The sequence below is a fragment of the Pseudochaenichthys georgianus genome, chromosome 6 (assembly GCF_902827115.2).
Source record: "Pseudochaenichthys georgianus chromosome 6, fPseGeo1.2, whole genome shotgun sequence".
Classification (NCBI taxonomy): domain Eukaryota; kingdom Metazoa; phylum Chordata; class Actinopteri; order Perciformes; family Channichthyidae; genus Pseudochaenichthys; species Pseudochaenichthys georgianus.
Window position 1 is genome coordinate 40,284,099 of NC_047508.1, and position 15,748 is coordinate 40,299,846.

General features: G+C 41.0%; 2 protein-coding genes across 2 annotated transcripts in view; one reads left to right on the forward strand and one right to left on the reverse strand.

The window, feature by feature from the left end:
* The window catches only part of smc1b (structural maintenance of chromosomes 1B), a 30,759-nt gene extending 17,795 nt beyond the window's left edge, over positions 1-12,964 (reverse strand). Inside the window, exons 1-11 of the mRNA XM_071203335.1 lie at positions 12,856-12,964; positions 12,312-12,500; positions 11,668-11,780; positions 11,131-11,334; positions 9,114-9,352; positions 7,638-7,896; positions 4,930-5,070; positions 3,498-3,580; positions 3,200-3,407; positions 1,394-1,579; positions 472-663 (exon numbers count right to left, since the gene is read on the reverse strand). Coding sequence (XP_071059436.1) covers positions 472-663; positions 1,394-1,579; positions 3,200-3,407; positions 3,498-3,580; positions 4,930-5,070; positions 7,638-7,896; positions 9,114-9,352; positions 11,131-11,334; positions 11,668-11,780; positions 12,312-12,500; positions 12,856-12,964 — 1,923 coding nt within the window. The remainder of the gene's footprint in view (positions 1-471; positions 664-1,393; positions 1,580-3,199; positions 3,408-3,497; positions 3,581-4,929; positions 5,071-7,637; positions 7,897-9,113; positions 9,353-11,130; positions 11,335-11,667; positions 11,781-12,311; positions 12,501-12,855) is intronic.
* A 1,035-nt stretch (positions 12,965-13,999) lies between these two features.
* On the forward strand, positions 14,000-14,645 carry LOC117448525 (histone H4-like). The gene has a single exon (XM_034085835.2). It carries the CDS (start codon positions 14,087-14,089, stop codon positions 14,384-14,386), a length of 300 nt encoding a protein of 99 aa, XP_033941726.1. The 5' UTR covers positions 14,000-14,086; the 3' UTR covers positions 14,387-14,645.
* The last annotated feature ends 1,103 nt before the right edge of the window (positions 14,646-15,748 follow it).

Sequence of the window (15,748 nt, forward strand, 5' to 3'; positions counted from 1 at the left end):
AACTTGAATGATGTACTTCATTTGAATGTAATAATGATGTTGGTTGTTGTGGAAGCTCCAGTGAATGAGCATTAACTGAGTTTTAAACATCACTTTAAATGGAAGATCCCCATAGGCCCCGCCCACTCGATCGGATCGGCCGATAGTGATTCCGGCGATCGGCCCCAGAATTGGCGATCGGAGCATCCCCAGAAGTTATGAAATGGGTTTAACGTTTCGTCCTCATCTTGGTCTGTTTTTTTTTTTTAACTCCAGTAGTTGTTGGTTATTTTCCTCTCAACTAGATTCTAAGATTCAAAAGGTTTATTGTCATATCATACTAGGCCTATTATTTTAAATAAAAAGGGTAGTGATGCAGTTTGCAATTACAACTGATTGTTATTTATAAATTGCAAGCTCTGTAAGAAAACACAAGACTGTGCCGACTTCAAAGTTGAACTTTGGTGTCTGTGTCTTTAGGGGAAAACGTACCTTGATGCGCTCCCGCCCTTCGAAGGCCACACTCTTTGCTTCTTTGATGGTGTCACACACCAATGCGTTGCCACAGACAAACTGCACCACCTTCCTCAGCTGGGCGGCACCTGTAGCGTTGTTAATCTGAACAACATCCAACACCATCTTCGCCCCGGGAATCTCCCTCAGCCGATTATTCAGGGAACTCACCTGAGCACACAGTAACAATGGTTTCATGTAATCTACTGATGCACCTGTGTGTACGACTGGCTGATGCACCTGTGTGTACGACTGGCTGATGCACCTGTGTGTACGACTGGCTGATGCACCTGTGTGTACGACTGGCTGATGCACCTGTGTGTACGACTGGCTGATGCATCTGTGTGTACGACTGGCTGATGCACCTGTGTGTACGACTGGCTGATGCACCTGTGTGTACGACTGGCTGATGCACCTGTGTGTACGACTGGCTGATGCACCTGTGTGTACGACTGGCTGATGCATCCGTGTGTACGACTGGCTGATGCACCTGTGTGTACGACTGGCTGATGCATCCGTGTGTACGACTGACTGATGCACCTGTGTGTACGACTGGCTGATGCATCTGTGTGTACGACTGGCTGATGCATCCGTGTGTACGACTGGCTGATGCACCTGTGTGTACGACTGGCTGATGCACCTGTGTGTACGACTGGCTGATGCATCTGTGTGTACAACTGGCTGATGCATCTGTGTGTACGACTGACTGATGCACCTGTGTGTACGACTGGCTGATGCATCTGTGTGTACAACTGACTGATGCACCTGTGTGTACGACTGACTGATGCACCTGTGTGTACGACTGGCTGATGCACCTGTGTGTACGACTGGCTGATGCATCTGTGTGTACGACTGACTGATGCACCCGTGTGTACGACTGACATCTCCCAAAAGTCCTTACATTCAAGTAGTCGATGGGCAGGAAGGTTTCACGTTCAGCTCGCTCCTCCTTGATGAAAGTGATGCAGTCCCGGGCCACTTTCTCTGAAGTCACTACGATGGCATTCATGAAGTGTCCAAACACCTTGATGACGGCCAGCTGGTACTTCTTATGGGTCGGGCTGCACAGGTCAGACAGACGACCAAACTGGGACAGGGAAGAACCATACAAATATTTAGGTTAGAACAAATATACAAATGTGTAAACAAAGGATAATATTATATTATTAAAGTGTGCAAATTGGATCAAATTGGTTGTGATGTTTTTTCTTTTATATAAGATGATTATGTCCTTAACCCTTGTGTTGTGTTCGAAAGCTGTTACCCTTCATGGTGTTCGCAGGTCAATTTTGACCCATGATTTATTTCAGTCCAAAACACACCTAAAAAATGACTATCATCCAATATTGTTTGAACTACATCATAACTAACTTATAATGCATTCATAACCGTACAATCCTGTTGTAATTTTATGTTTTGGCCCCAAACACATTACACCACATATTGCACACGTGCATGTGTGTGTTCAGGTTCAAGTTAGTGTACATATTCTTTGAGAAAGATGGAGTTCCCGTGGGGGGAGGGGCAGAGGGAGGGGAGACCAGGTGCATGTAGCGAACACTTATTGTTCCAGTGGATGAAGGGGGCGGGGAATCTTGATTGGGCCAAATTTGACCCCGAGTCACCCAAAACAATTCTGCTGGGTCTCCCCAGACCCCCACACCTCAATGGGATTTATCTGTATAAATAAAGGTTTTAAATGAAATGAACACCAAATTATACACTTCTTTTTTTTAGAGACCTTCAGACTTGGCTAAAATTGTAAAAATCAGTTTGTAGTGTTGATATAGCTGCTGTGGAGGATATCATGAAGCCTTGTTCCGATACAAAAACTAGAGCAGTGGTTCCCAACCTGGGGGGTCCAAAGATCGCAGGGGGGGCGCCAAGCCTCAGATGATTTGAGGCCAAATATTATATTTAGACTTTTTTTTATTTATTTTTTACATATAATTGTAAAGCAATACATGATTGTCACTAAAAGCCTTGTCTCTACATTACAATAACATATACAAAATAATTGATTAATTAATTTGAATACAAGTTAGTATTAAAGACATAAAAAGACAGAAATGTATAATTCTTTCTTTGATAGAAATGTTTCTTCTGCCCGTAAAGTGTCCAAACCGGGCTTTTCTGGATAAGCGCATGTTTAAAACAGTCATTGTCCATGCCGGTTTCAGTTGGATTATTTGTCAGTTGCTCCGATCAGATCGGTCTCCTCCATTTTGTACATTATTTACGACTTTTGAATCCACATAAACACATCGGCAAAATCCGGCTTACTTTGAGCACGTGTTTCAAACTGTTTAATCCCTTTGTGAATTGTTTCCACTTCCGCCGTCCTTTCATTTCTTCACACAGCGGGAATCCAAATGAATTATCCTGAGTCCAATAACCATCAAAGTCGCTCCAATAGTGCTCCTTAATCACGCTTTCATCCTCCTTTAGCAACATACTTCACATTAATTACATTACATTGCATTTAGCTGACGCTTTTATCCAAAGCGACTTCCAACAGGAGTCATTTGGGGGGCTCTTGGGAAAAAAGGTTGGGAACCACTGAACTAGAGCGTAGTTATTATATCATTTTAACTTGAAACGGGTCACAGGAGACCCAAACACAACGTAAGGGTTAATAAACAGTCTTCTGCCTTTCACAGCACATGGGTCTAAGTTTTCCCTGCTCAGGCTGCCCTCTGTCTCTCACCACAGTGTCAGGGTGGAGTCTGCGCAACTTCTCCATCAGCTCCTTGCGCTGCAGCACCCTCCGGCTCTCCACGCTGTCCAGGCGGGCGTTCCCCAGCTCCTCCAGCACCTGACCCAGCTCCTGGTTCACCTCCTCGCTGCGCTGCCGGCCTTGCTGCAGCTCCGTGCTCAGACTCTCCTCCTTCTGACGAAACTCTTCCAGCGACGACCTGGTAATTCATTAATAACCGTGGAGTTCAATCAACACCTACTTTGAAAATGAGGGGCTGCATGTGGTGAAATGTGTGCACTTGACGTACTTGCAGGACTTGGTGTACTCTTCTAGCTTCTCTGCTCTGCGTGTGAGATCCTGCAGCTGAGTCTGGTTGCTTCTGATGGCAGCCTACGACAGACGATGTGTCAACAATTAGGCATCTATAATATATTTTTTATTCACTCGTGTTTCAGCTGCAGCATGCAGGGTTAGCGACACTTATTGTTTAGGTGTCTTTTAATAAGCAGGTAGTCCTATCATTAGCTAGAACTAGCTGGATCTGATCGATATGGACATAAACGCGAGAAGTCTAATCTGACGGGAGAGAGATCAGCTGCTGCTGACGAGTCGACGCGCAGCTCTGCATAATCACCTGCAGCGGTGAGCGGACAAAACACACACTTCAGGTTAGAATATCACACGTAGCTATTTTAATTACCTCTCAAACTACCTAAATGAGTTATTTTTTTATTTAACCTTTATTTAACCAGATAAAAGCATTGAGATAAAATCTTATTTGCAATGCTGACCTGGCCAAGAAGGCAGCAACATTACACATAACACAAACATATAAAATACAGAGAACATAACTAAGAAAACAAAAGACAAAAAGCAGTCACTACATTGAGCACATTAGGACAGTAAGAAGGGTGCACTACTTATTATTGCAAGAGCAGCTGGTGGTAAGGACTATAGGTTATAGATATGTTTAGTTTTACTGTCGGGTCACTCATTACTGATCCGCGAGCTGCATGATACTGGCCGGCTGTCAGGAGAGGGAGAGAGCGCTCCGTTTATTATTCCCATGTAAATTACTGTACACTTTTGAATAGTTAATCTACTATCATTAGTTTGTTCAATATGGAATCATATACATTTGTTTTAAAGCTCAATAAATAACAAAGAAGTCCTTGGACCGGCACTTTTCTCATTTTGTCCGGAAGATTTAAACTTTAATGGACATTTTGACCGGCGAAAAAATATTCTAACGGGAACTCTGGCCTACGATAGACGATTTTTCAAGAGTGGTACAATTAGGCATCTATAATATATTTTTGATTCACTCGTGTTTCAGTCGTTTCCTCTAAAAAGCCTGTATACTAACTTCTCATCGCAAATATATTTTTGATTCACTCGTGTTTCAGTCGTTTTCTCTAAAAAGCCTGTATACTAACTTCTCATCGCCAAAACAGTAGATTGACAAAAAGATAGACAAGCTGGTAAACAAAGTGAAGCATTTAGCAGCTAAAGAAATGGAAACATGTTGGTAGAGAACAAAAAACTGAGCTAGACACAAACTCCAAATAAACAACGATGTTGATTTGTAAATTGTAACTGCTGAATATGTACAGTATATAAGAACTTGAAAACTGATATGTAGATGTTTTCATACATTGTTAAAATGATAGTTATCTCAGTGTGAAACATATTCCATGGTGATTCACTTCAAAGATGTGTAGCATCAGCTCTGACAGTACCTCCACTTCCTTCTTCCTGCGCTGGTCGAACGCCATCTTCTCCCGGTCCGCTCTCACCTCCCAGTGCAGCTTCTCCGCCTGCTGCGTGAAGACGGCTCCCTGCATCCGGGCCAGCTCCTTCAGCTCTTTGTATCGCTCCACCTGTGGCAGAAATACATGAAGAATTCACTTATATATAAACACTGACTTTCTGCTGTCTGATTCCAAGACCATGTACATGTTGAACTCAGCTTAATATGTATTCAGGTGCAACTGAAGTATGGTTGGTTAGATAAGATTACATTAAATCTATGTAGTGGATATTCAAGATGCATATATCAGAACAAAATCCCCAAATCTATCATAAATATATAGGGAAGTATTTACTGTATGTTACCAATTTGATCCACGTTTAGACGAATGGAATATGTATTTTTGGAGCATTTATTCAGTTGTAAGGGTCTTTGGTTTGTTTTAGGTGTTATGTATGTTATTTGTGGAACCAAGCACATTTCTGATATGTATTGTTAAGAGTTTTATTTAACTGAAGCAAAAAGTAAAAAGAAACATAGCCATACAATAAGATGAGTTTCTTGTCGATGAATACTTTGTGCTTTTAAAAGTGAAAGGACTCTGGTTAAGCACCAGCCTCCAACTTCCTATCAGTAATATTTGTCACTAGGGATGCTCCGATCGATATTGGGCGATATTCACTCTCCCGATCGATCGGTGCTCTCTATACAGGCCGATCGTGAGAGCCGATCGCATGACGTCAGAGATGGAGTACTCGAGTCTTGTAGTCGAGTGCCGATTTTCGGGACTCGGACTCGTGCACTGATTGACGCGTCTCGGACTCGTGAATTTCCCCCCCCACGATGACTCGGACTCGACTTGTACATTGACGCTCCGACTTGGACTCGAGCAAGTTTTCTCTGGAGTCTGATGTCCTCTATCCTGGCATGTGCACCTGTGAGGCGAGTTCACGGACTGGGCCCCGCTATTCCAGTCTAGAGATGTCTAGAGACACACCCCGCATCGTGCTGTATGCTTTCACACATTCTGCTTCCACATTGGAAAAGAGCAGCGCAAAATGCTCGTTATGTGGAAACAATATTGAAGAGAAAGCTCCGTAACACATTACTCTAAGGATCGAGTTCAGACATATAGGCTGTCTTGAGCACTATCATCAGAGTGAATAACACCAAAGCACATGGATACTTAACATGCAGAATGACTCATTTTGCATGCTGAGTAGCCATGTGCTTTCTGGGGCTAAATCTTTATCCTAACCGATTTAACTGGTAAAAGTTCCTTCAAAATAAGAGTCCCGATCTTATTACTATCAAAATAAAAGTGCAAAACGCAAACTTTACCATAGGAAAATATTGGCATACAAATATAATCACTTCTCTAAAAGGTAACTCATTTTAAATATAGTTGGACATATTAAAGGTCATTTACAATAATAATAATAATATTAATATTAGTAATAAGCTTTATATTTGTATAGCACCTATTACAAGAATTGTAGCCAAACTCGCTTCACAGTAGTTCAATAGATGATTAGTATAACATGACAGGATAAAAGCAATGTAGAGGAGCAGCTACATTTCAACACATATACTTGGACTTGACCACAGGTAATGATGACTCGGACTCGACTACGACTCTGCCTTGGTGACTCGGACTCGAAGAGTGGTGACTCGAGAGTGACTTGGACTCGTGAATTGGTGATTTGACTACAACACTGCATGACGTAAAATGATGACGCAAAACAAGCGCGCCAAAATGGCTTCACCGGTCTGGCAGTATTTTAAGGTGTCCGAAAAAGACAATAAAATAGCGGTATGCAACGTGTTTGAAGCAGAAATCCTGCAGTTCCACCCGCTGTGACGGACCGGTGAGCGGAGCAGAACACACACTAACGGCCCGTCCACACAGCAGCGTGCATTGAAAGCTTCACCATTCACTTCGAATGGGGTGACGTCACTTTTCACCGAACTGCATTGTGGGACGCGACGCGGAGCTTTGCTGGCGTGGCTCGCTGCAAAAGTTGAGCAATGTTCAACTTTTGAAGCCTCTGCAGAAGCGTCAATCGAATCATATGCCAGTACAAGCTCTAGCCAATCAAACCGCTGCTTGTGTGTCAGGGGCGGGAGATTCATGTGATTGGTTGTTGGTCGAGTTTCAGACACGCCCGCCGGCAAGTGTCAACGCACGCCGCTGTGTAAACAGGCCGTAAGAGTTAGACCTAACACACTTAGCTATTTTATCTACCTCTGGAACAAGCTAAACTAGTTATACATATATTTATTCTTCACTGTCGGGTCAGTCATTACTGGATCAGTGAGCTGCACGAGACGATACTGACAGGCTGTCAGGAGAGGGAGAGAGAGAGGAGGGAGAGAGAGAGGGAGAGAGAGAGAGGAGAGAGAGAGCGGGAGAGAGGGCTTCCGCTCATTTCTCCCGTGTTATTCTCCAAAGTTAATGTAAACTTGAATAATGAACTTCATTTTAATGTAATAATTATGTTGGTTGTTGTTTGTGGAAGCGCCAGAGAATGAGCATTAACTGAGTTTTAAACCTCACTTTAAATGGAAGATCCCCATAGGCCCCGCCCACTCGATCGGATCGGCCGATACTGATTCTGGCGATCGGCCCCAAAATTGGCGATCGGAGCATCCCTATTTGTCACCATAAATAATGACTTCTGGTTTGAGTGAACTCACCTGACTCTCGTCCAGCTCGATGTCTCTCCCCAGGGCGGCTCCTTTCTGCTGGACCTGCTTCTCGTAGTTCCTCCAGGAGCACTCCAGCTCACCGATCTCCTGCCGTCCCTCGGCCAGCTCCTGCTCTTTGAAAGCCATCAGTTTCTGAATCTTCCTCAGAGCAGCGCGGAGCCCCTCGGCCTTCTTTATTTGATGGGAGGTGTTAACCTTGGCTTTGATGAACTGGGATCGACACTGGGACACGGCGTGCTCCTGGGCGCTGGAGCAGAGTGAGAGGAGACCAAGTTATAATAGTAATGTAAGTGTTAATGTCCATGTCTTTTTATTAGATGGATAGATGGATAGATAGATGGATAGATGGATAGATGGATAGATAGATGGATAGATGGATAGATAGATGGATAGATACATAGGTAGATATATAGATAGATAGATGGATGGATAGATGGATAGATGGATGGATAGATGGATAGATAGATGGATAGATGGATAGATAGATGGATAGATACATAGGTAGATATATAGATAGATAGATGGATAGATGGATAGATGGATGGATAGATGGATAGATGGGTGGATAGATAGATGGATGGATAGATAGATGGATAGATGGATAGATGGATAGATAGATGGATAGATGGATAGATAGATGGATAGATACATACATAGGTAGATATATAGATAGATAGATAGATAGATGGATAGATGGATGGATAGATGGATAGATGGATAGATACATAGGTAGATATATAGATAGATAGATGGATAGATGGATAGGTAGATGGATAGATGGATAGGTAGATAGAGAGCTCTGTTTTCCAGCCTGAGTCTATTTAATTTATTGCTTTGGTTGTGTGTGATTTATTGCTTCAGTTCCATTAGAAATCAACTGTTATATGATTAAACCCTGTATATGTGAAGTGTGTTTGAGCACCTAAAAACTGCACTATAAAGTAAATGTATTATTATGATGAACAAATGTTAACATAGGAGGTATTACTGTTCCCTACAAAGAGACACAAATCCGCTTTTGAGGACAAATACAAAAATATGAAATACAATAATTAGCTTTACTTTAGCTTATTGCTAGGCATATCATGATATACAACTATAAATCATTCTACATATTGGATATTGTAATATCTAAGTTATTTTCCTCATTTTAAAGGTTGCATGACAGTACAATTATTTCATTCTTTTAACTTACCACTGTTCTAGTTGTTTTATTATTTTCTTTTACCTACCGAGCCTTTTTATCCACCTTACTTTGATTATTCATCAAAAACCTCATTGTGTAAACATTTTGAGAAAGCACCAATAGTCAACCTTACAATATTGTCATTATATTTATAGAAGAGTATTTCATCAAAAACATTGAGAAAGTAAATGTGTTCCCACATGCTCCCCCCCTACTTTAGGGTATTTTATGATATACTACATTTCTTCCCACTGTTATGATTCTTAAATCAAACACACCGGATCTCCTTGTCCACTTGCTGCTGCTCTCTGCTGAGGCGTCCATGATCCTTCTTGAAGCCTTTGAGCTTCTGCTCAGCGTTCAGCAGCTTGTTGCTCTGAGCGGCTGCGACCTGCTGTTTCTCCGTCAGGGTGTCGCTGATGGCGCGGGCCCCCTTCTCGTTGTGGAAGAGCTCCGCCAGGCTCAGCTGCAGCCGGTTCTCGTCAATCTCTTCCACCAGTGACTGGTACCTCTGAGCCTGGACAGGTGGGGTCAAGTCAAACTTTACACACAGAGAGATCGAAATACCGTTTCCCACAATCTCGAATAGAAAAACAAATATATATAAAAATATGTATGCAAATATGTATATATATTAGGGATGTTCCGATCGGCAATTTTGGGGCCGATCGCCGGAAACACTATCGGCCGATACCGATCGCCGATCCGATCGAGTGGGCGGGGCCTATGGGGATCTTCCATTTAAAGTGATGTTTAAAACTCAGTTAATGCTCATTCACTGGAGCTTCCACAAACAACAACCAACATCATTATTACATTCAAATGAAGTTCATCATTCAAGTTTACATTAACTTTGGAGAATAACACGGGAGAAATGAGCGGAAGCCCTCTCTCTCTCTCCTGACAGCCTGTCAGTATCTCATGCAGCTCACTGATCCAGTAATAAGTGACCCGACAGTGAAGAATAAATACATGTATAACTAGTTTAGCTTGTTCCAGAGGTAGATAAAATAGCTAAGTGTGTTAGTTCTAACTCTTGTGTGTGTTGCTCCGCTCACCGGTCCGTCACAGCGGGCGGAGCTGCAAGATTTCTGCTTCATACACGTTGCATACCGCTATTTTACTGTCTTTTTCGGACACCTTAAAAAACTGCCAGACCGGTGAAGCCATGTTGGCACGCTTGTTTTGCCGCACACAGAGAAAAGTGAACACACATAAATCAGTAATACAAGTAAAAAATAAAGGTATTTCAGATGCTAAATTAACAGAGACAGCGTGGGTCGCACCAAAAACTTAAATAAAAAAAGTTTGAAAAAAATGATTTCCAGAGTAGGGTGTAGTCAGTATGTAAGAAAGTTAATACTTAATAGTAAGCACACACATTTGATTGATTTTAATTACTGTAATGTGATTCAACTGTGCACTGTCTAGCTGTAGTATCTAGGAAAATATTAAGTATGTGGTTAGGACTTTATATTAAATGACTTGAATAGGGATCTTTGGGTAAAAATCCTTGATGGGGACATCCTTAGATAGTACTGAAGGAGCCTTGCCTCCTCCACTCGTTATTCAAGCCGCCTGCTCTGAGCCAGACACCTAATTTGTCTGTGAGTGGTTATCCATGAAGCTGTCAGGAAATACCTGCAAGGTTGTGGTGACTTTGGAAACTGAAGTGAACAAGCAGTGGTGTATTGGTTGTTGGACGCGGGGGATCGCCGTTCCCCCATTTATTTGGAGCCCCCAGTTTTTTTAAGCAAGATTTTGCCAGTGTTATCAGTTGCAAGTGTGTATTTGTTGTAATAATGACAAAAACATATCACAGTAATTATAATAAAATATAAAAACGATTTCCTTAAAAGATTATGATTCGTCATCACACTAAATTTAGTTTGTTTGTTATGAGTTTTAAATAGATTTTGAAAGTGGAGATAGAGAGAGAGAAGCAGCGCTGTCTGCTTAGTTGCAATACTGTAGCTCAAGCATTTATGCAACTTAGGCCTATAGATTGTTTATGTAACTATGTGCCGGTGTGTCCATGGTTTTGAGTGTGTGTGTTGAGCGCAGCGGCGTCTGCTTTTTGCAGTACAGTAACTAAAGTAGGACTAAGCATACCGGTAGTTTCTGTGGACCTGTCTGCCCGTGTTGTGAGTGCACTGCGCGCGTGCACACTTGTGGCATTATTTGGGATGATTAGAATAGCGTCCACCCAGTAAAAAAATCCCCACTACACCACTGTGAACCCTGTAGCTGAGAGTGCAGAAAGATTATTCTGCTCTTTTTGTGTGATGACTTTACCTCTACTTTTTCCTGCAACACCTGTTTCCTCTCCACAATAGCAGATTTCTTCTTGTTGAAGTGAAACTGAGTGTCCTCTTTGGCCTTCATCATCGCCTCTTTCTTCTGATCATACTCTGCAGCATACTCTTTAGACTGACTGATGACCTCGAACATCTTGGTCCTCTCCTTTGGGTCCTTCAGAGCGATGGACTCCACTGCCCCCTTGTGATGAGAACAATGATGTAGACTTGTTTGTAAGGTATTATTACTACACAACTAGTAAGGTGTATATTATACTATTATCAAAGGTGTATATTCTTATATGTGTTGTGCTGCTGTATGTTTGAGTGTAAATATATACCATTGTAATTTATAGTATTTATTCAGACAGAGTACTTGACATTAATTTAGCAACGGAGTTCTCACAGCATGACAATCTGTCCTTGGTTTATATACCTAAAATCTTGATACCTCCCACTTCATATACTTCATATTCTATACAACATACAGCATATATTCAAGTGTACCTACACAAATGATAACAGTAGTGTTTACCTGGAACACCAGACAGTTTCGAGCTTTGGTCACAATGCCGATTTTCTGCAGCTCCTCCAAGTATTTGGCCAGAGAGAGATGTACACCATTGATGCGATACTCAGAAGAGTCCCCTTAAATAATAAAATATTTGGCATCAGATGATTTATTAAAACTTGGCAAATAAAACATATGTTTTGCTTTTTTACCCCTAGACTTGAAAAAATATACAGAATCCTTAAAAACAAACAGAAACAAGCAACTGTGTAGTTTCATCATTATGACTAATCTATATATAATATGTTTCTAGGCAACTAGAGGTGCAATGAATAACTATCCACCTAATAGACTACTTTTTACAATCAAAGTAACTTTGTAAGCAAAAATATTAGTTTTCTGCCTCTCCAAAATGGTGATTTCCTGCTTTCCATCACATTAAACTGAATAAATGTGGGTTTTAGGATAACATTTTAATGGATATTTGGCAATATCTTCTAAGATTGTAAAACTAAATCGAATATTCTAGAATATATTCAACATAGTTATTTGTATTGAAAATAACAGTTATTTGCAGACCATGTCCTGCACTCCATTGAACCACCTGCTGCTTTCTGAACAGTTAACCATATGAATGCTCAGATAATAAGATAAACTTATAAACTGACCAAAAATACTCCTGCAGAACACGGTCTCCTGGTCCTCCTGATCGCAGTACCGCAAGGAGACCCTGGCGGTGTCGCGCACAGGCTTCCCGATGTGGGCTCCGTGGATCAGGTCCCGGAGGTGCTTCACCCGCAGACAGGCAGCCCGCTCCCCCAGGGCGAAACTTATGGCGTCCATCACGTTGGATTTGCCTAGAATTGGTTTCATAACCAGCTTAACATTAAAGCTAAGTTAACTAAACTAACCTCCATATAAGGAGTGGCCTTGTGAAGTTAAAATCATGATACATTACTATTAAATACCCTTTAACAGTGTGTTTTACAAAGAATATTGATGCTCTGACACAAATTATGATTTATTATTTACATAAGCATTATATTTAGTATGTCTTAATAATGTTCATACTGTATAAGAGCATATTTTGGACCTAGGAAAACGTGATATTAGCATAATACTAGCTTAATAATAATTAAGCTAAACTAACATGCTAGTAGCACCGACAGCTAACGTTAGATAGCAACCATTGATGGTACAAAGTTAACTTACCAGAGCCGTTAGTCCCGATTATACAATTAAATCTCATAAAAGGACCGATTACTTTCTTCCCTCGCCATGACTTGAAGTTTTCAATGTCAATTTGTTTGAGATAGCCCATTTTATTCTTCTTTTTGTGGTGAATCAAGAAGCCTATTAAAGTGTAAAGGTCAAGTCATTCAACTGAAGGATGTCGATATTGAGCTCTTCCTGCCACTAAAATTGAGAGGCGGGAAGAACTTTTTTTTTTTGCCCATTGCATATAATGTGAATAAACCATATTCAAACATAGGCTAATGATACAATATCTAATCACTGAAATAGTTACATATATTTTTCTTATTCTGTTATTTTAATAGTAACACTAATGGGAATAAAATGCAGATATTTTAATACCGCAGTAAAATCTTTAAGGTCCCATGTCATGGCCATTTCCACTGATCATAATTCCATTGTTGAGGTCTACTAAAATAGATTTATATTGTGCAATTTTCCAAACTCACATTGGTTTCTCATACAGCATCTCTGTAAACTACGTGTATTCACTGAATTTCACTCTCTGCTCGTTGTAGCTCCAATAGCTCCAGCCCAAGCCCTTAGGAAGTGCGCCGGAGTCTGATGAGAATATTCGTTGTGGCCAAACGGCGGTACTACACTTCCTTTAGGTTGCTGGGCCCGGAAACACTTTTTCCCATTGACTTGGGAAAGAGTGGTCTGTAACTCGTTGGATAATTTTTTTTAAACTAAATAAACAACCCAGTATGAACACTTGTATAGCCCTTATTAAAAATATTCGTTCCTCAAGTTGTAAAAATGTGCTAATAACGTTATTCTGAGAGTTATTTCCCTCTGCATTATGAACGCGCGGGACCGCGCCGCCCGGGACGTTCATGTTACGTGTTCAGCACTACATGCGTTTATCTCCTTGACTCATCAGAAACAATGCATGTCAACTTTAAATGTAATCTCAGAATGGGTCTTATTTCAATTATAAATGTTATTAAGCATGTGAGGGTGTTATTACATATTATCAAACGTTGAATCATCAGACGCTTAGTATAAAGCCTGATATAAACAATATTAGAAGGAAGACAACATGTTTTGAAAGATAACGTGGAGCGTTGGCCCCGCCCAGCAGCTTTCCCGCTCTCCGTCTTCTCTTAGATCCGCAGTGAAGTAAAGACTGCCGGTCACACTGCTTCTACACAATCGTTCTGTACAACCAACATAGCAATACCCGAAAATGAGTGGACGAAATGGACTCGGCAAAGGAAAGCGTACTTTCCACCGTCAAGTGTACCGTGATCACATCCAGGGCATCACCAAGCCCGCGATCCGCCGTCTGGCTCGCCGCGGCGGAGTGAAGCGTATCTCCGGTCTGATCTACCAGATGACCCGCGAGGTGCTGAAGGTGTTCCTGGAGACCGTGATCCGTGATGCCATCATCTACACCGAGCACGCCAAGAGGAAGACGATGACCGCCTTCGATGTGGTGTACGCTCTGAAGAGGCAAGGCCGCACCCTGTACGGCTTCGGAGGTTAAACATCTACACCCTGCACACCTGGAAAAACAACGGCTCTCTTAAGAGCCGCCCAAATGACTTGAAGAGTGTGTTTCTGCTTTTCAGTCAATCAAACCTAAATTCCATCAACAGAACTCTTGCTAGGATTCTTGATATTAAAAATGTCAGCTATTGGACAAAGTTGTTTATCCGACGTCCAAGATGTACAAATCAATTCTGTTTAAATACCACACAGGGCTTTGACACAATTCAGCCGCTGGGTATTGTCAACAGTAATCAACATGGTTTATAATAATAAATAATTATGAACACTTTTCAGTTTTTCGTTCTTTATTTGAATTCTATAATCTTGTAAATATAACAAGTCTCAATGTCATGAACAGATAACTTGTCAGTTATTACACATTATCAGTTTGGATAACAGGACTGATTTACATATGAAATGATAATGGTGTTTTAGGCACCAACATGTATGCTCAATAATGGGCCTGTGAACTTCCACTCATACCTGTGGAGGAAATGAATTACAAGCATTTCATCAAAAAACTACGCCAACCAGCTACAACATGTCCACGGATAATAGTAAACACAGCTCTTCTCACTATCTTTGGTTAATGTGTGGTGTCATTGAGTCCTGATCTACAACATTCTACATCCACCGATATCATTTGACATTGATTTAAATAATGTTATTATCTATCGAGTCAGCTATTTATAAGTTACATAGAGCAAAGCAATGATCTTAATCAAATATACTTTCTGTCACAGTTGCTGTGAAAGTACATGTTGTCAGTATTTCTGTTTGATTATTAGTATGCACATCAATGAAATACATGAACATCTTACTTGGTCCTGATATTCACTGCTGACTGGCTTGCATCATTCACAATGGAAATATAGGTGCAATGCCTGGCTCAGGGATACAGAGGACTTTACTGAAAGCTACTGAGGTGAAGTAGAATTCAGCAACATTAATACAGAAGACTTATTGAACAGAGGAAACTAAGAGACATCCAGCTAAAGGGGCTAAAGAAATATGGTGATATGAACTTTTCCAGAACTGAATCAATGTTGGTATATTTGTACTGTATGGCAGGGGGGGCAATGAGATGTCATTTATCATATCACAGAAAATAAATAAAGCTTATATATAAACATCTCTTAGTGAATAATAAATGTTTCTTGTGTAATAAATACAAGATCTGGACAATATTAAGGTTAAAACCAATGATTGAAAAAAGTATGATAAATAAATGTATAGTTTCTCTATCTTATATTACTGGCATATTTACATTGTTTCAGAGGCATTATAAACATTTAGAGCCGTCTTCTTATCTGCTGCTATTGTGGACCCGTTGGCTTCACCGTTGCTTTCAGGCTGA

Coding starts and splice junctions, on each gene's coding strand:
- LOC117448525 (XM_034085835.2), top strand. CDS start 14,087: ATGAGTGGACGAAATGGACTCGGCAAAGGAAAGCGTACTTTCCACCGT.